Genomic DNA, 19,480 nt, shown 5'->3' with positions numbered 1-19,480 from the left:
GTCGCTGGGATATTTTGTCAGTGATACATCTTGTTAACCGTTTAGAAGTCTGTCTTAAAATCTAAGATTCGCCTAAGACTTAATGAACTTTTCCAGATGATTTTTAAATAAATCAAGACTGATTGGTACTAGGATTAAAACTAAAAATAACTTGAATATGATAATAAAGTATATCTCTTTTTTAACCTGTTTAATCCTCCATACCATATATTAGTTATGTTAAAAAAACTATTGTGTTTGAAAATTTTTGTTGCAAACAAGTTAATAAATCACCACTGAGCTCTTACATTTTGATAACAAATTATAACACTTTAGTTAAAAGGCCAGTAAAATGAGATGTCTTCCCACTTCTGCAACAACGCCCTCCCCCTCCCCCCCAAAAAAAATCTAAACAGCTATGGCAAAGTTATTTCAAAATCTTTTTTTAATGGTTATGAAAAATAATTCAATCAAGATTTCCAATTCTAGCAATACTATTAGACCATTTATCATGTAACTTTGTTTCTGGAACCAATTTGATTTCCTGCTGCTGCAAAACAGACTCTCTTCACCTTGTATCTTATCTACAGTGGGTTTCATATTACAAAGGGCTTCTGAAACAGAACTTTGCTATGGAACTGCCCAAAAGGTAAAATGCATATGGAATTTTTTTTTTTTTTTACTTCAATAAGTTACAGCTTTCTTCTTTGTGAATCTCGTATGTTTGTCTCCATCAAAACATCAACGGTTTGTATTTTTGCTTTCTGATTGCTGAATAATGTTCGTTTCCAGATGTCCTTTTAGTTTATATTTCTCATATGTGTGATGAAGAGAAAGAAATGTTAGGCAATTTTATTCTATAAAATTTTCTTCTTAGAAATTAAATTGTAACCCATTTGCCCACTAAGGCATAAAGTGAAAGCCTGCTTTTTCTTTCTTTTTTCTTTCTTCCTTTCTTTATTTTGCTTTCTTACTCCTCTTACTCTTTCTCTTGCTTTCTTACTTTCTTGCTTTCTTTTAAATATTGTCTTCAAGCATGTGTCAATAGCTATGTTAGAACTAATAAAAATCACTCCCTCCCCCAGTCTAGCCTGGAGTCTATTCAGGTTTGGCATGTTTTTTTTAAGTGAAAAGGGGAGGAAAGAATGCCTCTCTCCTACAATAGCACTGAATTCACTAGTGAAGGGTAGAAAGGATCTTGACCTGCCTAAGACTTTGGATAAACTGTAGAGGACCAGGGATCATGTGGTGAAGGTTTGGATAGTAGAAACAGTAAAAGGAAATAGAGGTGAAATTTTTCACTGAGTTCATTGTGAATTTAAGAAATTTAATCTGAAATTATATGGCCCACTTTTTGAACTGAACTAAATCCCAGCAATTGTTTACAGTTTACCAGAGAGAATAAAATAGAAATGGATTAAAATAAAACATACATTAGGTTCCATCATCCAGGCCTTTGTGGGAACTCTTTTATATGGAAAAGCAAAGAAGTGTCCTGTTTTATATATTTCATTCCTTAACATAGAACTTAAATTTCATCAGATAGCATTGCCTGCTTACCCTAGAATGGGCTGCCACTCTGCAACTGCTTGCATGGCTTAATAGGTGTGAATTTTAACTTCTGAGCCTCTCCCTTCAGGTGTTTCTAATCTGAAAAATGACTAAATGAAAGTAAGCCAAATGGCAGATTTCTGTGCCAGGGTTTTTTATGATATCCAAACATCCAACCACTCAACATCCTCATGGAATAAATGGGAACAGTTTCACTTACTTTCTGGGGCAGACATCACAAGTCTGCCTAGGGCCTATGCCATGCCTTGGCCACCTACCATGCATGTGCCAGGGTTTAGCACATGGACTCATTTTCTTTGGCACACCCATAAGTTGCTGCCACCACAATCCTGCTTTACACAGCCTGTAAAAACTGCTATCAACCTTGAATAGCAGATTCTAAGCAGCCTCCTCTCCTCCTAGTCACTCTTGGCTCCTTTTCCCCCACCCCAGGCCAGTCTCTTTTTGCCGGAAGGAAAGAGCTAAGCACTTGAACACATCACTGCCAATTCCTTAAGAAAAATTGCTACCTTGCTTCCCTACCAGATGAAAAACCAATTCAACAATGCTTAAAACCATGCACAGTTGAACAAAGGAGCATAAAAAAATAATAATAACATTCTAAAAGTGTTTTTCTAAATTTCTCTTCTATGATGCAAAGGCAGTTTTTTTCTCTTTATCCTTCAGAAACATATAATACAAGGAATGTAAACGATCATTTGATTAATTTGTTGCCCTCCCTTGGCTTTTGATTTGTTTAAAAACAAGCAATAGTAAATTGAATTTTCTCTTCAAGTTGGTCAGGAAAAGTACCCAGAGAGTTTTCTGGTCTGAGACCGATGCACATGGGGATAGTTACATTCATTTAAGGAAATAAAATATGAATGTTTTTCTCAGCCAAGGAGGCCCTCCAAGTGGCATTTTGTAATGCATTAAACCTCTCATTTGTTTTAGACAGGTGTTCATCTGGCAAAAGTTGTAATTTGTTTTTTGTTTTCTTTCCTGAAAGGAAATAAATTTCATGACATTTTTTCCCTTTTTCTCTATTTTGCATTTCAAATGAAAAATAATGGAAAGAAATTTTAAATGAGGTGGGCTCTTAGTTTGTAATTTGCTCATCTAAGCTGACACTGGACAGTTCTCCACTACCTAAAGGTCTCCATTTTGTAACAAGTATCTCTGGGTGTCTCTACCACCAGACAGAATCTCTTTGCCGAGAAATTAAGGCATATATCCATGTTGCCCTTCATTCTTGGCTTTGTGCAACATCCAGTTTCTTTTCATGTGTCATGTGTCACAACCAAAGATGAGCTATCCTGAAAGCAGCCCTTGTCAGCTGTTTTGAGAGTTTGTGTGTGAACTTACTATCTGTTTGCCCCTGTTTAACAATTTCTCACATGCTTTCCCAAAGGAAATCACCGCCCCATGATTTCAAGATGTCTGCACTTTCAGATCCTACTCTGAGCGTTAACTCTTCAAATTACAAGAGCATAATATGCTTATCTGCCATCTTGGGATCCTCCTTCATGCATTAATAGTAATGCTAGGATGTCAGTCCTCATCATGTGATTAAGGCACTACGCTAAGAACGTTTACTCTTCACAGCAAGCCAATAACATAGGTACTATTGATTTATAGGTGAGAGAACTGAGGCTTGTGGAGGTTAAGGTGACTTGCCCAAGGCCACACCTAATAAAATGATAGAGCCAGGATTCAAATTCTATCTTCCAACCTCTCACCTTTAGCCACTGCAAGACATTGCCTCTCAGAGGTGTTACATTACCATGTCATTTGTGCTGTCATGGCAGTATCTGTTAGGAAAACAGAGGTGGAACTGAAATGGACTCTTCTGGGTGTATGGAGAGAGCCCATTAAATAGGCATATCTGAACAGGAGTGTAACAGGAGAGTAATAAGGGAAGGGCATTTTTGAGGAGAGAGGACAGTTTGTCCAAAGGCAGATCAGGCAATACAGGAACAATGCATCAGGGGAGGTGGAGACAAGGCTGAGAAGGCAGGTGGAGTCACGCTCAAGTGTAAGCAACAGGGGTCCATTAGAGTTAGCAGTGATCGTAGATTAGTTCTGGAAGTGTATGGCCTCATGTTGTATTGGGGAAAAGATTATATTGACATCTGCTGCAGGTACACTTCCTGATACTAAGCTGGAGAGAATTGCAGATTTTTCACAGCAAGAATCCTTTTGCCCATTCAGGCAAGATGCAATACATGCCTATAGGGAGAAACCACTTTCACTAAATAAAGGCCAAAATCAAGGCAAACTTTTTCAGATAGTTAAAAACTATCTTAGTTGTCATTAAAGCCATGAGAACATGTTGGTTTCTAGCACTGATTTATAAAGTGACGTGTTAGATTTCGCTAATGTTTCCCAAAATTTTATAATGAAAAAATACGGTGGAACATTTAACTAAACATTGCACAATTAGAAGAAAAATTTCTCACATATTTGAAGTGCATTAACTCTTCCATTTGAGGAGACATTTTCTGCATGAAAGGTTGTATTTATACCAGTTAGGTGAATACTTCAAAAAGTACATTTTTACCCTTTGGAAAAATTGGACCATACTATAGAGCTATTAAAAACATCTTAGTAATCATGAATCTGGCTGTATGGAATGCAAGAGAGGAAAAATTCTCAGGAGTCAAGTATTTTCCCCATCCCATGCTTTTTAGAGTAGTTATCTAAAATCTATAAATTTGATGATACATTTATGGTTTTTGCATTTCACATAAAGGAATGGAGTAGGATGTGAGGGATGAAGGCACTTGTGCAGTAAAATTCCTACACGTATTGCATTGCATTCCACCACAGAAAGTGTGCTGGAAAGAGCATGGTTAAAAAACAAAAAACAGGGACTTCCCTGGTGGTGCAGTGATTAAGAATCCGCCTGCCAGTGGTGGGAACATGGAATCGATCCCTGGTCCGGGAAGATCCCACATGCCACGGAGCAACTAAGCCCATGTGCCACAACTACTGAGCCCACATGCCACAACTACTGAAGCCCGCACGCCTAGAGTCCGTGCTCCACAACAAGAGAAGCCACAGCAGTGATGAAGCCCACACACCACAAGGAAGAGTAGCCCCCGCTCTCCGCAACTAGAGAAAGCCCGTGTGCAGCAATGAAGACCCAACGCAGCCAAAAATAAATAAATAAATTTATTTATTTTTTTAAAAAAGTGAAGTTATAAAAAAAACGAAAAAACAAAAAACTCCACTGTTTGCTAGCTCAATTTGGATTAATGATGGCATCTTAATTACAATAATTTGAACTCTGATAATTTTAGCATCTAAGCTGTGGATGTCCGTTCTACTGAAGAAGCCTATTCAAAAGCTAGTTTTACTTTATTTATTACAGGACACAACTATTTTTATTTGAATTTATACTAAAAGAAAAATGCAGATTTCATTTCAGCTATCTGTGGCATAAGCACTGTTCTCCTTTTTTCAGTAAAGATACATTTGGCAGAGTTTAAATACTGAAAGTCTTAGTGCCAGAGGAAAATTTTTCAAAATGGAAAAAAAGAAATGGCTTCTTGATCACTTAATGGCCATATCTGTCTTAATACATTTATTTCTTAATATATAAATAAGATTTAACAAATCAAAATAAAATGAGTGACACCCATCCTGTGATCAAATCTGGTGCCTCTTCATGGTCTGCTGTCTCATCTCACCATAGGCTTTTTTTTTTAACAGTTAAGATTTGTTAGCCTGAACTCAACTTTAACAACTTCTGAAACTCATGTGTTAAGTTACAGCCCATAATAGGATACAGCTGCACAAGGGTGAGTTTCTAAGTTATGATTTTTCTGTTTAAATGATACGGTTTTACTGATTATGTGCTACAGATTGATTTAAGAAATGTAAGACAACTTTAGAAGCCTTTCATAAAAGAATCTTCTTTATTTAATACATTTCATATTGGTGTTTTAACCCCAAAGGCTCTTATTTCTTTTCTTCCATGTTCAAATGCTCATATAACTTTAGTCTGTCAAGGCAGTTTTAAAAATCCTATTTTAAAAGAAAAAAAAAAAAAAAAAGAATCCTACTGAAAGTTTAATAATAAAAAAATAGGCAATTATTACGCTCCCTGTAGTTTTCTACATTCTCTCTCTGGTGTCCTTAGAATACTGTTTGAATTATGGTTTTGCTTTTTTTTTTCTACTGGGATGATAATCAGTTGATCCCTATTTTGATCTCATCCCATTAATGCAGCTGTGGGAACCCATCATCTAGTCACCACCTCTTTCGCACTTACGGGCTGTATAGTGTAGTCTACATTTTTCTCATGTGCCTCTGTACTATGAGTTATAGTTTTGCCGGCATGTTTTTGTCCACACCTAAGTTGGAAGTCCCAGGAGGGCAAAGCCATACCTTGCACTTCTATGTAACCCCCAAGGTGTCTCCCACAGGGCCAGGCACCTAGCAGGTGCACAACAGACTTTTCTGGTGGCTGATTTGTTTATTTTCTCCCTCACAAAAAGGGGAAAGATTTTTCCCATTGTCAGGTGAAATATGATGAAATAAATGGTACTGGGACTTTCTAAACCATCATCCATTGACACCTTAATCACAGCCTAATTGCATGCAGGGTTAAGTTGACAGCCCCATGAAACAGGAGGCAGCATGGAAGAAGGATGGGCTGTGAAAATAAACACAGCCACCTCAGGCAACTTCCCCAAAACACTGCCTCAGGTTGGCCTTGGTAGGGCAGCCCAAATTATCCCATATACCACACTGGCAGTGACTCAGATTGCCAGTCCTTATATTCATCCTCAGGGTCTACCCTCAACTCTGGGTCACACAACTCTGTGTGTACCAAGCTCTTTAGGACCAAACTCTGTCTGTGCCTTGTACATAAACCCTAGTTGGATAGCTGTGGCAGGGTCATGGAGAGCTTTCTTATAATGACTCTACCCGGGGAAGGTATGTTACATGCCTAAAGCCACATTTGCACAGATTTGACCATTCTAACTAAACAGAACCGGTCAGCAAAGTAACAGTGTTTGATTTTTTTGTTTGTTTTTTGTTATCTTGGATCCTTGGTTGTTATCTAAAGTCAACAGTCCTACAAAGTCTCTTAAATATAGTGCAATGTCAGTGCCCAATGGCACATGGGAAAGATATCAGTATATATACTTCCTAATTGGTTAAGTAGATTACATCAGGTTTTTAGTCTATGTAGCTTTTGTGATTGGATGACATCATTTGAACCATGGTGCACAGATAAAGCACATTTGGGAGCTCAGGCCTGCTATTGCTGCTGCCGTTTAATTGTGATATATTTAATGCCCTTTTATTTTAATGTCTTTGTGATTCCCTCTTGTTCCTTGATATTCTCTCCCCTCTGCCTTCTTAAAAAATTACCTTGTACATCCAAAGATATTTTTTAAGTGTTATTTAAATTTCTCCCCAAGTGACTTATAGTTCAGCAATTTAAAATTCTAAAGGTGAAAATTAAACCAAAACGAACGATGTACTTTTTTGCATTTTATAGAGAATCTCCCAAGAGGTTAATTTTGTAAAAAAAAAAAAAAAAAACCCCAAAGGATCTTAATTCCCTCAGAGAAAGTGTTTGGGGTAGAGAATGGGAACCAGACCAGAAGAAAAGAAAAAGCAAACAAAAGAAACACAACCAGCTTCCCAGCTGCTGAAGGAGCTAGGCACTGACTCTGGAGCGTTACTAAAAGAAAGTAATGCTGGGAACAAAGCAAGACTCTTAGCTGTCTCAGCTCTGTTGTGTGGCTGTGGCTACCTTTGAAAGAGTATCTACAGAAAAGAAGAAGGGGCCCAAGATTCCTACATATTGTACATGACACACAAGCTGTGTCAGCAAGATTCCATTAGCCTGGTCAAAACTTCTCAAAGCCTGAGGATGGTTATAGATGTTTAGACAGCTGGCTCTGTTGGTCAGTGTCCTGGAGTTAGCCAAGCCAAGCACAAGACCCAAAGGTACCCCATTTTGCATGAATGGTAAATTGGCATCATGCCTTGAGCTTGCTCCTTAAATTATCTGGGGGTCCTTTTCCTATTTCTCCTCAACCAATCTAGGGAATCGCATTGACAAAAACAAGTTGTACATGATTGAATTGCTAGAATAGAAAATACTAATTAACTTTATTTTAAAGTATCACCTGCTAAGGGTAATTTAAAGATTATATTAAAGTATTGCATAACAAAAATCCATCTGTTTGGAGGCAGAGAATCGATTTGAAAATATGTTTATCATCTTGAAAGCCTCTTAATGGTTTATCCTTAAATGGTTGCCTTTCCAATTTGTCTTTAATTGTTTTTGGCAAGGGAAATTTTGCCCAGCTAGAATTTTTTTCTCATGTAAGGCATAAAGAAATTGTTTCTTTTTTTCTGATAGATTCATAACATAACATTCATAACATACTTTTAAGACCCCTTATTACTGACAAATGACTGTCTTCCATGCAGGACTTACCTTGTATTAGGTAATTCAACTGGGTAATGAACTATAATGTTTCTACTTTCCTGAAGCACAAGCAGTCATTAACATTGATTTCAAATAAGAGTTACCCCCTCTCTGTAGTTTTTGCTAAGAGCAGTTCTATTGCCATTAACATTTATTAGAAAGTGAAAACTTGGGACAGACATCCATGTCTCCAGATTTTGAGACATGTAGCATTTCATCTATTTATTTTCTGGCCATTATGAAGCTTTGACTTTAAGAGTGAATGATATTAAAAGAGCTTTCTTTTTTCCATCTCTGAACTCTTCACATATTTTGGAAATAAATTAAAAAGCACAATGTGTACAATTAGAGAATTTTCAGATTTGAGACTATCTTTAGAATGTTTAATGATATGGTTTCCAATACAAGAACAGTCAGTCTCAAAGATGCAACATGCAAGCATATAATCATGCCTTTTCCTTTCTTCCTTCACCTTCTCTAACCACAAATAATAGCTAACACTCTAGTGCATACTATGTGTGAAGCTCTATTCTGAGCATTTTCCATTTTAAGCTTTACAGCAACCCTGTAATGTAAGTACTACATTTTACAGATAGAACAGGAGCACTAGGTAGGTTTCTTACAGCGGTAAAGACAGTATTCAAACCCAGGCATTCTGGCTCCAGAGTCCATGCTTTTAACTACGTAAGGAAACTGCCTGCCTGTTGATAAAATGTGGAGATAGAAGATGCAGTACACATTTTATTGTGTTCAAACCAAAGCCCGTATTTGAGGACTCTTGTATAACACACTCTATAATCCATGGGGCATTTACATCCTCTCCATCTGAGTTCCCATATGAAAACATATATCATGTGTCCCTATTAGCATCTTCATCGTGTCCAGTCTATGAAAATGACAAGCTCTGAGTTTTTAGGATAAAAGCCCTCTGAGTGGCTTCATGCTCCTTCCAGACTACAAAAGGAGCATTCTCTTGCTTGCTCCATCTCCTACTCACTCCTCATAGAGATTTTCTGCCCAAGCTCCTCCCAGAGAAACACTCTTCCTGGGCTCACCCAGATGCATAAGAGCAACCGCACATTCTCTCCAAGTATTTGTGCCCTTGTTCTTCATAATGGAGCCACTACAGGCAGCACATCACCTCAGGCAAAGACAAAGGACAAGGAACTCTGTGTTCCTGCCTTTCTCTCCCACTTGGGTAAAGCTGAGGCACCAGAACAATAGGATAAATTTCCAACTATTAAAAGAAATGAACTCCCCTTACCCTGTCTCTTATCAAATTGTACCCCCTTCCTAATGGCATCCTTCCCTATTGCTCCCATACATAATTCCACAGCTGAGGCATTACTGTTTTTCTTACTCTTTGTCAAATGCGACTCTCACTCCTTTGAGAGCACAGCTTCTATCCCTTCCCCCATCCTGGTGTAAATCTCATTTTTCTGAGGTGGCTCAGCTTAGGCCCTCCTCCTATGCATATTTTTATTCTTTAATTAGTTAATTTATTTGTTTTTGGCTGGGTTGGGTCTTTGTTGCTGCGCACGGGCTTTCTGTAGTTGCAGCAAGCGGGGGCTACTCTTCGTTGCGGTGCACGAGCTCCTCATTGCGGTGGCTTCTCTTGTTGCGGAGCACGGGCTCTAGGGGCACGGGCTTCAGTAGTTGTGGCTCGTGGGCTCTAGAGCGCAGGCTCAGTAGTTGTGGCGCATGGGCTTAGTTACTCCGCGGCATGTGGGATCTTCTCGGACCAGGGGTCAAATCCGTGTTCCCTGCATTGGGAGGCAGATTCTTAACCACTGCTCCACCAGGGAAGTCCCCCTACGCATACTTTTTTTCCTGACCTTTTCAGTTCACATTTATCTACTTTTCCCCTTGAATCTATTTAATTGTTGTGCCATAAATTTTAAAGTTTTAAATATTACCTTAAAATCATTTCTGTTCTACAATGTAGCAGTCTAGTATTTTGTTAACAAATTATATTATGAATTCATTATTTCTGCAATCAAATTGTAAGCCTTTATGAACAGAGGCCTATTTTGACTGCTTTGTTGTTTTTTTTTTTACTCTATACCGTCAAAGACAGGGTTACCAGATAGACCAGTGCCTCATTGCTGGTTAATTGTGGTGTTCTGTTACACAATTCCTGATCCCAGAGACTACTTTCAAATCCTTTTCAACACAGTGCTCCAGGCAGTCAACATAAATGGATTAGAATTGACACTCTGAGACAAAAATACTTACCATTCCTGTTCAGGATTTCCCTAAGTCCTAGTTATCATGAAGGTAAAGCCCTAGCTGGCAAGCAACTAGCAATCACATGTCTACTCTGCCCAGGCTTCATCTTTCTGCACCTCCTCAGCCATCTCCCTCTGAGCCATGGCTGCCACCACCACATCCATGCTGTGTGGGCACCATGGTGGTTCATATAAGAAACCTTCTATCTAGAAGGAAGTCTTGATCTCTCCATGAATCATAGTACCTTCACCTATCTTCTGTATGTTCATTCAGTTGCACAGCACAGATATGTAGTTTTCTTAGATTCCAAATGAATTCAACAACTGCTTCTAGATGAATAGCCCGGTGCTAGATACCAAGGAGGCTACAGAGGAGAATGAACCAGAGTCCCTGCCCTCTAGAATCAGTCAGCTGTGAGGCAAATAACATAATACTATACTCTATAAGATGAATTGTTATCACAAGGCATTTCATTCCTCTGGCCAGAAGTAAGTCCAGCCAAGTCTGACTTGATAAATTTAGCCTGGAGCACCACATCTATTTTATTACATGGCTTATAGGAGATTAAGTGCTAAGACATAGGGCCACTAATGGAATAAGAGCACAGAAAAGTACATTCATCTGGGCTAGAACCAGTGAGCAAGGCGTGATGGAGGAGGTGGCATTTCCTCTGAACTATGAGAGTAAATTGGATGGATAGAAGGGAGGGGCAGAAACAATACTCAGGGTAGGAAGGAGAACTTGAACCAAAACACAGGGAAAAAATATGCAGTATATGTTCAAGGACAAGTAAAGACACTGCATTTGCTGAAGCTGATTGAGGATTTCTGCTAGAAAGGGTCAAAGGTTGGATGGTCAAAGTGTTCCACATTGTCGGATGTCTTCGTTGGTCAACTGCCTTCTGTGAAGTTTGATGCTGAACTTTATAATCAAAGAGAAAGCTTGAGGAAGTAGAAAATGAAAACCTCATTTATGAAAGACTTGCTTGGGGATCTAGTTACCACTCTGAAAACTCTGTCCTGTTCAGATATTAAAACACAGTGAAGAAAAAAGTATCCACACTAATGTCTATAAACTACATAGCAAATTGTTGTCTTGTTGATGTGAAAATTATCAAAATTGCTGAACAGGTTTGTCTTAGCTTGCGCTGCTGTAAAAAAATACCATAGACTGGGTAGCCTAAACAACAGAAATTTATTTCTCACATGTCTGGTGGCTGGAAACTCCAAGATCAAATTGCTGGCACACTTGGTACTTTGGAGAGAGCCCTCTTCCTGGTTTGCAAATGGCTGCCTTCTTGCTGCATCCTCACAAGGCAGAGAGAGGAAGCTGTGGTATCTGTTCTTATAAGGACACCAATCCCATCATGGGGCTCTACCTCATAATCTCATCTAAACCTGACTATCTCCCTAAGTCCCCACTTTCTAATACCATCATATTAGGGGTTAGGGCCTCAACATATGAATTTGTGGGAGACACAAATGTTTAGTCCATAACAGGGTCTATTACATGTATCTGAGAAAACAATTTGGAGCAATGGAATTCATTAAGAAGTTTGATGTGCAAAGGCAATCCAGAGGTTAAATTGCTTTCTTTACTCTCAGATGTTATAAACTGATAGAAGTCACAAAAAGGAACTGGATTTCATGCTGTTGTTCCTAGGATCTCCCCAACAATTCTCTCTCCTTCCACTTCCTCCCATACCCCCAGCCTCAGCCATTTGACATTCTATTTCTTTCATTTTTTTTTTTTAAACATCTTTATTGGAGTGTAACTGCTTTACAATGGTGTGTTAGTTTCTGCTTTATAACAAAGTGAATCAGCTATACATATACATATATCTCCATATCTCCTCCCTCTTGCATCTCCCTCCCACCCTCCCTATCCTACCCCTCTAGGTGGTCACAAAGCACCGAGCTGCTCTCCCTGTGCTATGCGGCTGCTTCCCACTAGCTATCTATTTTACATTTGGTAGTATGTATAAGTCCATGCCACTCTCTCACTTCGTCCCAGCCTACCCTTCCCCCACCCATGTCCTCAAGTCCATTCTCTGCGTCTGCATCTTTATTCCTGTCCTGCCCCTAGGTTCTTCAGAACCATTTTTTTTTAGATTCCATATATATGTGTTAGCATACGGTACTTGTTTTTCTCTTTCTGACTTACTTCACTCTGTATGACAGACTCTAAGTCCATCCACCTCACTACAAATAACTCAATTTCGTTTCTTTTTATGGCCGAGTAATATTCCATTGTATATATGCACCACATCTTCTTTATCCATTTATCTGTCGATGGACACTTAGGTTGCTTCCATGTCCTGGCGATTATAAATAGAGCTGCAATGAACATTGGGGTGCATGTGTCTTTTTGAATTATGGTGTTCTCAGGGTATATGCCCAGTAGTGGGATTGCTGGGTAGTACAGTAGTTCTATTTTTAGTTTATTAAGGAACCTCCATACTGTTCTCCATAGTGGCTGTATCAATTTACATTCCCACCAACAGTGCAAGAGGGTTCTCTTTTCTCCACATCCTCTCCAGCATTTATTGTTTGTAGGTTTTTTGATGATGGCCATTCTGACTGATGTGAGGTGATACCTCATTGTAGTTTTAAGTTGCATTTCTCTAATGATTAGTGATGTTGAGCATTCTTTCATGTGTTTGTTGGACATTCTATTTCTTTATAGTAATTTTACCAGTTAAACATCAGTTACCTTGACAAAGGCAAGACCAATAGATGACCTGTAGTGTTAAACCCTGAAGTCAGAGAGTTGCTGAGCTTGGCTCCAGCATCAGCCAAGTTGTTATTCATCTGCGTTCTCTGGGTCTCCAGCTGAGGATTCACTACCTCTCTCCTGTCTGGTGTCCAGATTCACTATGGATGACCAATTTATCTTGTCATGGCTGTGGATAAAGCCCTTTTCCTTTAGTGTCCATTCAGACAAAGTAGAAACCCTTTAGAAAGAATTTCACTAAACTTTGGGAGGAATAATGCATAGCCAAAAACGATGTATTCCAGATGATAGCTTCCTGACCCTGAGGTGGAAGGCACAATCAGACAGAGAAACTTGACCTTGACTTTTGTTCATGCCCCTCTTCAAAGGAAGCCTGTTCCAAAGCCCTCCTTGGTCTTTTGTCATTTCCTCTTGTTCCTCTTGTGGTCTCTCCTTTAGCCATTATTCCTTGAAAGAAGGGACTGGAATGGGAGGCCTAATCACAGCCCCCTCTGAAGCCCACGGTTGGTGGGTATTTACAACATTGTTTTAAACCAGAGCAAAGTGTTAGCTGAAGATTAATCAGGATACCTGTTCACATGACACAGACTGCTCATTCATTGTGACAGTTCCAAGCTAGAAAGTGTCATATCACTTGTATGAAAAAAATACAGATATTAACCCTTTGCTTTGTTTGACTGCCAAGAACAAGTATCAGAAAAATGGCCCATAGAAAATGGTAGGTGAAGTAATTCTTGTGCAGAGCCTCCTACACCTTTCCTACCAACAGCCTCACAAAGGCAACACGTCTTCCATACCTTTGATGACATTCAAATATTCAATTGACCTTGATTCTTCTTCTAAAATGCTTCTAATAGATGTAGACATGCATGAAAACAACTTAAATTCCATTATAATTAGGAGTGGCTCAGGATGAGCAAAGAGCTAGACTATACACCCAGACCAAACTAGGTTAAAAATCCCAAGGCTAAGACTTAGTAGCTGTGTAATTGTATCCTGAGCATCTTTTATTTCTTATCTCTATGTTGTGGATGATAATACCTATTTCTAGAGGGTATTGTAAGAATTAAATGAGAAAATGCCTAGTGCCTGGCATATAATAGGCACACGATGATAAGAGAGATGAGAATAGCAACTTCGTCCTACCCTACTCAGGACTTTTCAAGCTTTAGTGTGCATCAGATTGCCTGAGAATCTTGTTTGAATTGTAGATTCTGGTTCAGTAGGCCTGGGAGCATGAGAGCATGAGGGGCCTGGAAGGTGACTTGAGGAAGTTTGGAATGAGAAAGAGTATCAGGACATAGGGTCTTCTATGACTTGCCAAGAAGTTATTTGTTCTATAGGTAATGAAGGACCCACAGAAAGATTTTAAGATGTGAGTGATTTAATTAACCATAAGATTCAGAAAGATTACCTGGAAACAGTTGAGGATGGGTTGGATGGGAGGGTGATTGGAGTCAAGTGGGTACTGTGGTGTATCTGGTTAGATATGAACCAATGCAGCAATGGCAATATTAACTGAGAGGAAGTGATGACTATCAGAGACATCAGGATATGGAACTGACAAAATCTGAGCATTTATTAGATCTGGAGAGAGGAAATTAAGTTTAAAGTTCCTGTCAGGTTTCTGATTTACATGACTGGGTAGATGATTATATCACTTTCTAAATAATTCGGGAAAAGAGTTTATGGAAAAGAAAATGGGTTGAGTTTGGGAATATGTTGAATTTCTGTGACATTCAAATGGAAGTATCTTAACAAAGTTGGAGTTACAAGAGAATGTTTTGGGAACTATTGGCATATATTATGGTAGATGGATTCATGGAAATAGGTTCTGTCATTCAAGAACAGTAGAGAGAGAAGCAAGAAAAGACAAGGACAAGGCTCTTGTGCAAATCAACATGAGGGGTGAGCAGAGGAAGAGAAACCCACAAAAGAGACTGAGAAGAAATGATAGAAATACAGAAGAAGAATCAGGGAGAATACTGTCAGAAAAGCTTAGGGAGATGAGAGTTTTTAGAAGAAATTGATCAGCTGTGTCAAATGCAGTTAGAGGTCAAGTAAATAAGGACTGAAAGTTAGAATTAGTGATATTTGCCAAGTAGTTTCAGTAGCATAATGTAGAGGAAAGCCAGGTTGTTGGTGGGTTAAAAATGAATGGCAGGGGGACTTCCCTGGGCGTCCTGTGGTTAAGACTCTGCGCTTCCAACTCAGGGGGCATGGGTTCCATCCCTGGTTGGGGAACTAAGATCCAGCATGCCACATGGCATGGCCAAAAAAAAAAAAAGAATAGTCCTGAGGTTGAGTGTTTCTTTTAATTGATTGATTGATTGATTCATTTATTCATTCATTTGTTGTCTTGAGCATACTTAATGGCCGCTGAGGAGTGAGTAAAGAGAAAACATATAAAAATAGGAAGCCAAGAGAATTACTAATAGAACAATGCCCAGAAGAAGCAACACAACTTCATTTGAGACTGAAGGAAATAAGGTAGAGCTGGGCACTTGTGCAGATGGGTCACTAGACGTAGGGAGAGATATCACACACTTGGTGGCCTAAGTTTGTAACGTGAAAGGCAGGATCATTGGCTGGGCACTGAAAGTGCAACTGCAGCTGGCGACTAAACTGTGTTGTGAGGCCTTTCCTCAAATTTGGGTGGTTTTCCTCAGCAGTACTTGACCTTTTGCTTGCCTTTTCTTTGACATTGTCCATGAACCTTGTTGTTGCTACTTCAAAAAAATAAAGGAGCATGTGTTTCATAAATAGAGCATCTTCAGATATACTGATCTTTGAAATTCCAAACAGCATGCTGGCCTTCTTCCCTCTGCACTCCATTCATCTGGTTTTCCAGTCGGCACGAGGAGATAGAGATAGAAAGATGGATTGTGTGTGTGCATGTACATATGTTGCACTCTTTAGAGGTGATGACATATGTAAGACCATCAAAGAAATCTTCCAAGGTTGCAGAATAAAAAATTTGAAAACTGCTACATTTATTCATGCAGAAATTTTACTTAGTACCCACCTTTGAACTCTTTAATCCACAGTTTTACATGCCAAAATTCTTGTGTTCATTTTACCTAGATAAGCATGAGTCTTCAGCTTCTTACTCCGGTTTTCAGCTGAACATCATTCAACAATTAACCAACTTAAAATAGCCGGTTAATGGCCCTTGTTGACTATCAGAGCAACAGACCACTGACTTCGGTTTTAGGCTTCAGTCTTCAAGACATCTCTGCTGAATTCTGTAGGTCACAGGCAAATTGAAACACAAATCAGCCCACTCACAAAATACTTGTTTTCCTGGACATGAGAGGGAGAGGAAGTTGGGGAGCAGAAATGCAGTTTAGGAAATAAAAGTTCTAATTCTATTTTGGGTTACATCAACTGGTAGAAAATATTACTTCAAATATTTTTGAATGAATGAAAAATGTCTCTAATTACCAAGCTCACTTTGACCACTTAGTATGTATTTTATTGGTTAATTCAATTATCCCCTCTGATACCCTTATATTTCCCAGTTTCTTTCCCAAAACACATCTTAAATACTAAAAACTACAGTTTTTAAATATACACAGGCATCCAATTCCCTGCGCATCTTGCGAATTTTCCTGAACTACACCTTGTAAAGCTGGAAGCTGATGGGTGACCTAGGAATGAAGTGAAAGAGCCAGGTGCTCTGGTCAACAGCTTAGAAAGTGGTTGTGCAATGTTTTTGCCTCCAGGTCAAACTCTGAGACTCTCCTGATTCCCTGCAAAATAACAAAACCCAGCATTTTGAAGCACATGTATTCAGAAATATATCAGGAGCATGTCAAAGGGCATAGACACCATATTACACAAAGAATGTTGGAAAGAAGAAAAGCTATTCAATCTAGAACCTGAGGAAACCTGAGAGTTGTCTATTTTAGTACACTTTTATACGCAAGTGTGAGATGCCAGTTCAAAATGGTTTAAGGAAAAAGCAGATGTGTTGGTTCAGGAGCTTAAGCTATGACATCAGAACTTAGTCTTTCTTTCTCTGTCTCTTGGTTCTACCCTTCTCTATGTTGGCTTTCTTTTCAGCCATGAGTCTCCCTTGCCTGGGCAGCACCATACTTCTCTCCTATAACCCCAGCAACTCTAGTGAAAAAGGAGAACCCAGTCTTCTGACATTTCCAACAAAAGTCCTGGACTCATTGACTCTAAATGACTTGACTTTGGTCTAATCCCCAGTTCTCAACCCTGGAGAAGACTTGGTTGAAGGAAAGGTGGTTCTTTAGGGAAAACTTTCGTGCTATTCCTACAAAGAGGGAAAACAAATGCCAGGGAGACAAAAACAACAGATGTCCTATACCACCTTCAAGTATGTCATGGGTTCTCTTATGAATATGGGGATTAACCTCTATGAGGTCCCAGAAATGAGAAATAGCCCACTTGCATGAAGCTTATAGGAAAGCAGATTTCCGCTCATTCCCCAAAATGACCTTCTTATAGTTAAAACCATTAGCATTTGAAACGGGCTACATCAAGATGTGCCAATTACCAGGTCCTTCCACGTGTCCAGAATCAGGCCAAATGGGCAGCTGTCAGTGGTATTGTGCAAGGAATTCCTGCATCAAGCAGAGCTTTGCCTGCATGACCTGAAAGGTCTCTTTTGCCTCTACAATTCTATTATCCTTGTTAATTTCCACAATTCAATTTGCAGTACAGGATAAACAAACCAACCTAATTTGATCTGGAACTTCTACAGGCTATCATAGGTCATTTAATCTAAAACATATGGCTGTAGCCATTACTACGTTTTCTGAAGTCATCTAACAGACGTGGTCCTTAACAAGGTTTCCATGTTATTAGTTTCACTTATGGTTTTTTTTCCCAGCCTCCTGCTTATTACACAATTGCTTTCATTCTCCTTTGGATTAGGGTGGAAAGGAGCATGAAAGAGTTTTCTTCTTTCTGCCTTTCTCCTCTTAAATCTTATAATAGGTGAGTTCCAATTAAAATTACATTGCTTGGGGCTTCCCTGGTGGCGTAGTAGTTAAGAATCCGTCTGCTAATGCAGGGGACACAGGTTCCAGCCCTAGTCCGGGAAGATCCCACATGCCGCGGAGCAACTAAGCCCAGTGTGCCACAACTACTGAGCCTGTGCTCTGGAGCCCACGAGCCACAACTACTGAGCCCACATGCCACAACTACTGAAGCCCGCGCACGTAGAGCCCGTGCTCTGCAACAAGAGTAGTCACCACAATGAGAAGCCCTTGCACCACAACAAAGAGTAACCCCTGCTCGCTGCAACTAGAGAAAGCCCGTGAGCAGCAACGAAGACCCAATGCAGCCAAAAATAAAACAAATAAATAAATTTTTAAAAAATTACATTGCTCATATTTTTACCTTTGAATTTAGCTTTCACTTTGCAGGTCCAAGAATCTATGAGAAATGGGAGTGGGAGTCATGGATAATCATAGATCTGGACAAAGTTTATTAAGGAAAATTTTCAAAGAAGGAAGAGTGAGATTTTTAAATTTGTTATCAAAAACTAATTTGTAAATTTAATATACTGCAATGCTGTTAGAATTAGGGTGCCAAACCACTTCAGCCATACTCATGAAAAATAAACACATTTGTGTTAAATAGTATTTGTTTCTTTCACAACTGAAAGCACCCCACACCCCCACCCCACCCAAACATACACATACTCCGTTCTGCTTAAACTGGAAGTGACTTGTTACACAATCCAACCCGCAAATAAAATGTTGTTTTTGCTAGGGTATGTCCATCCTTAATAACTGATTATATTTCTTGTCTTTTTCAGTGAATGTTGTGTCAATGTTACAGGAATTTTGGGAAAGCAAACAGCAACAGAGGGCTGCGTTCCCAAGTGAAGGTGTGGTGGTCTACGAGTCGCTGCCATCTCCTGGACCACCCTTTGTGAGTTATGTGACTCTCCCAGGGGGAAGCTGTTTTGGCAACTTCCAGGTAAGAAGCAACCATAAATTGATCAGTGAAAGCTGATTGAGTTAAAACAGAGTAAGCCGTTTTATAAAATGGTACATTGTAAGTTTTCTTGGGTATAATGAAAAAAGTTGTGCCACATTCCATTATGTAAGAGAAAAATTGGTCAGATGTTCCCATTTTTTTAAATGGGAAGTATTTTTTTATTAGGGTGTTGTCCCCTGATATTTCTTTATGGAAAATAAATTTTATAGTATTTTATTTGCCTGATTGCTGCTACCTTTTCCCTCAAATATTTTGGAATAAATCTTAAAGAGCAGAGGAACTTGGGCAGAGTCCTTCCATCAGGGCCCTTCCATCAGTAGAAAGTCTTCACGTTTATGAAATTTGTAATCAAATACTAATCAATCTACTACACACAAAAGCATGAACCTATAGCAAAGGTTGAGGGTCACAGGGCTGGGTTCAGGCACCTATGCTAATCCCAAGTTCTGCCTCTGAATAATTGTAGACCCTTGGGAAATTTATTTAACTTACTGATTTCCCTGATTTTGAGATGGGGAATAATACCCACAGGGTAGGTTGAAAGTCATATGA

General features: G+C 39.2%; 1 protein-coding gene across 2 annotated transcripts in view; it reads left to right on the top strand.

The window, feature by feature from the left end:
• LIX1 (limb and CNS expressed 1) overlaps window positions 1–19,480 on the top strand; it is a 51,143-nt gene that overhangs the window by 710 nt on the left and 30,953 nt on the right. The window contains exons 1-2 of one of the 2 annotated variants that reach the window (XM_059919396.1): window positions 5,260–5,333; window positions 18,744–18,907. In XM_059919396.1, coding sequence (XP_059775379.1) covers window positions 18,758–18,907 — 150 coding nt within the window. In that variant the 5' untranslated portion in view covers window positions 5,260–5,333; window positions 18,744–18,757. Of the gene's footprint in view, window positions 1–5,259; window positions 5,334–18,743; window positions 18,908–19,480 lie in introns of those variants that run through there. The other variant, XM_059919395.1, reaches the window with a different exon arrangement.

This window comes from Balaenoptera ricei, chromosome 3, assembly GCF_028023285.1.
Source record: "Balaenoptera ricei isolate mBalRic1 chromosome 3, mBalRic1.hap2, whole genome shotgun sequence".
NCBI classification, from domain to species: Eukaryota; Metazoa; Chordata; class Mammalia; order Artiodactyla; family Balaenopteridae; genus Balaenoptera; species Balaenoptera ricei.
This window is presented reverse-complemented; position numbering and strand designations above follow the sequence as displayed.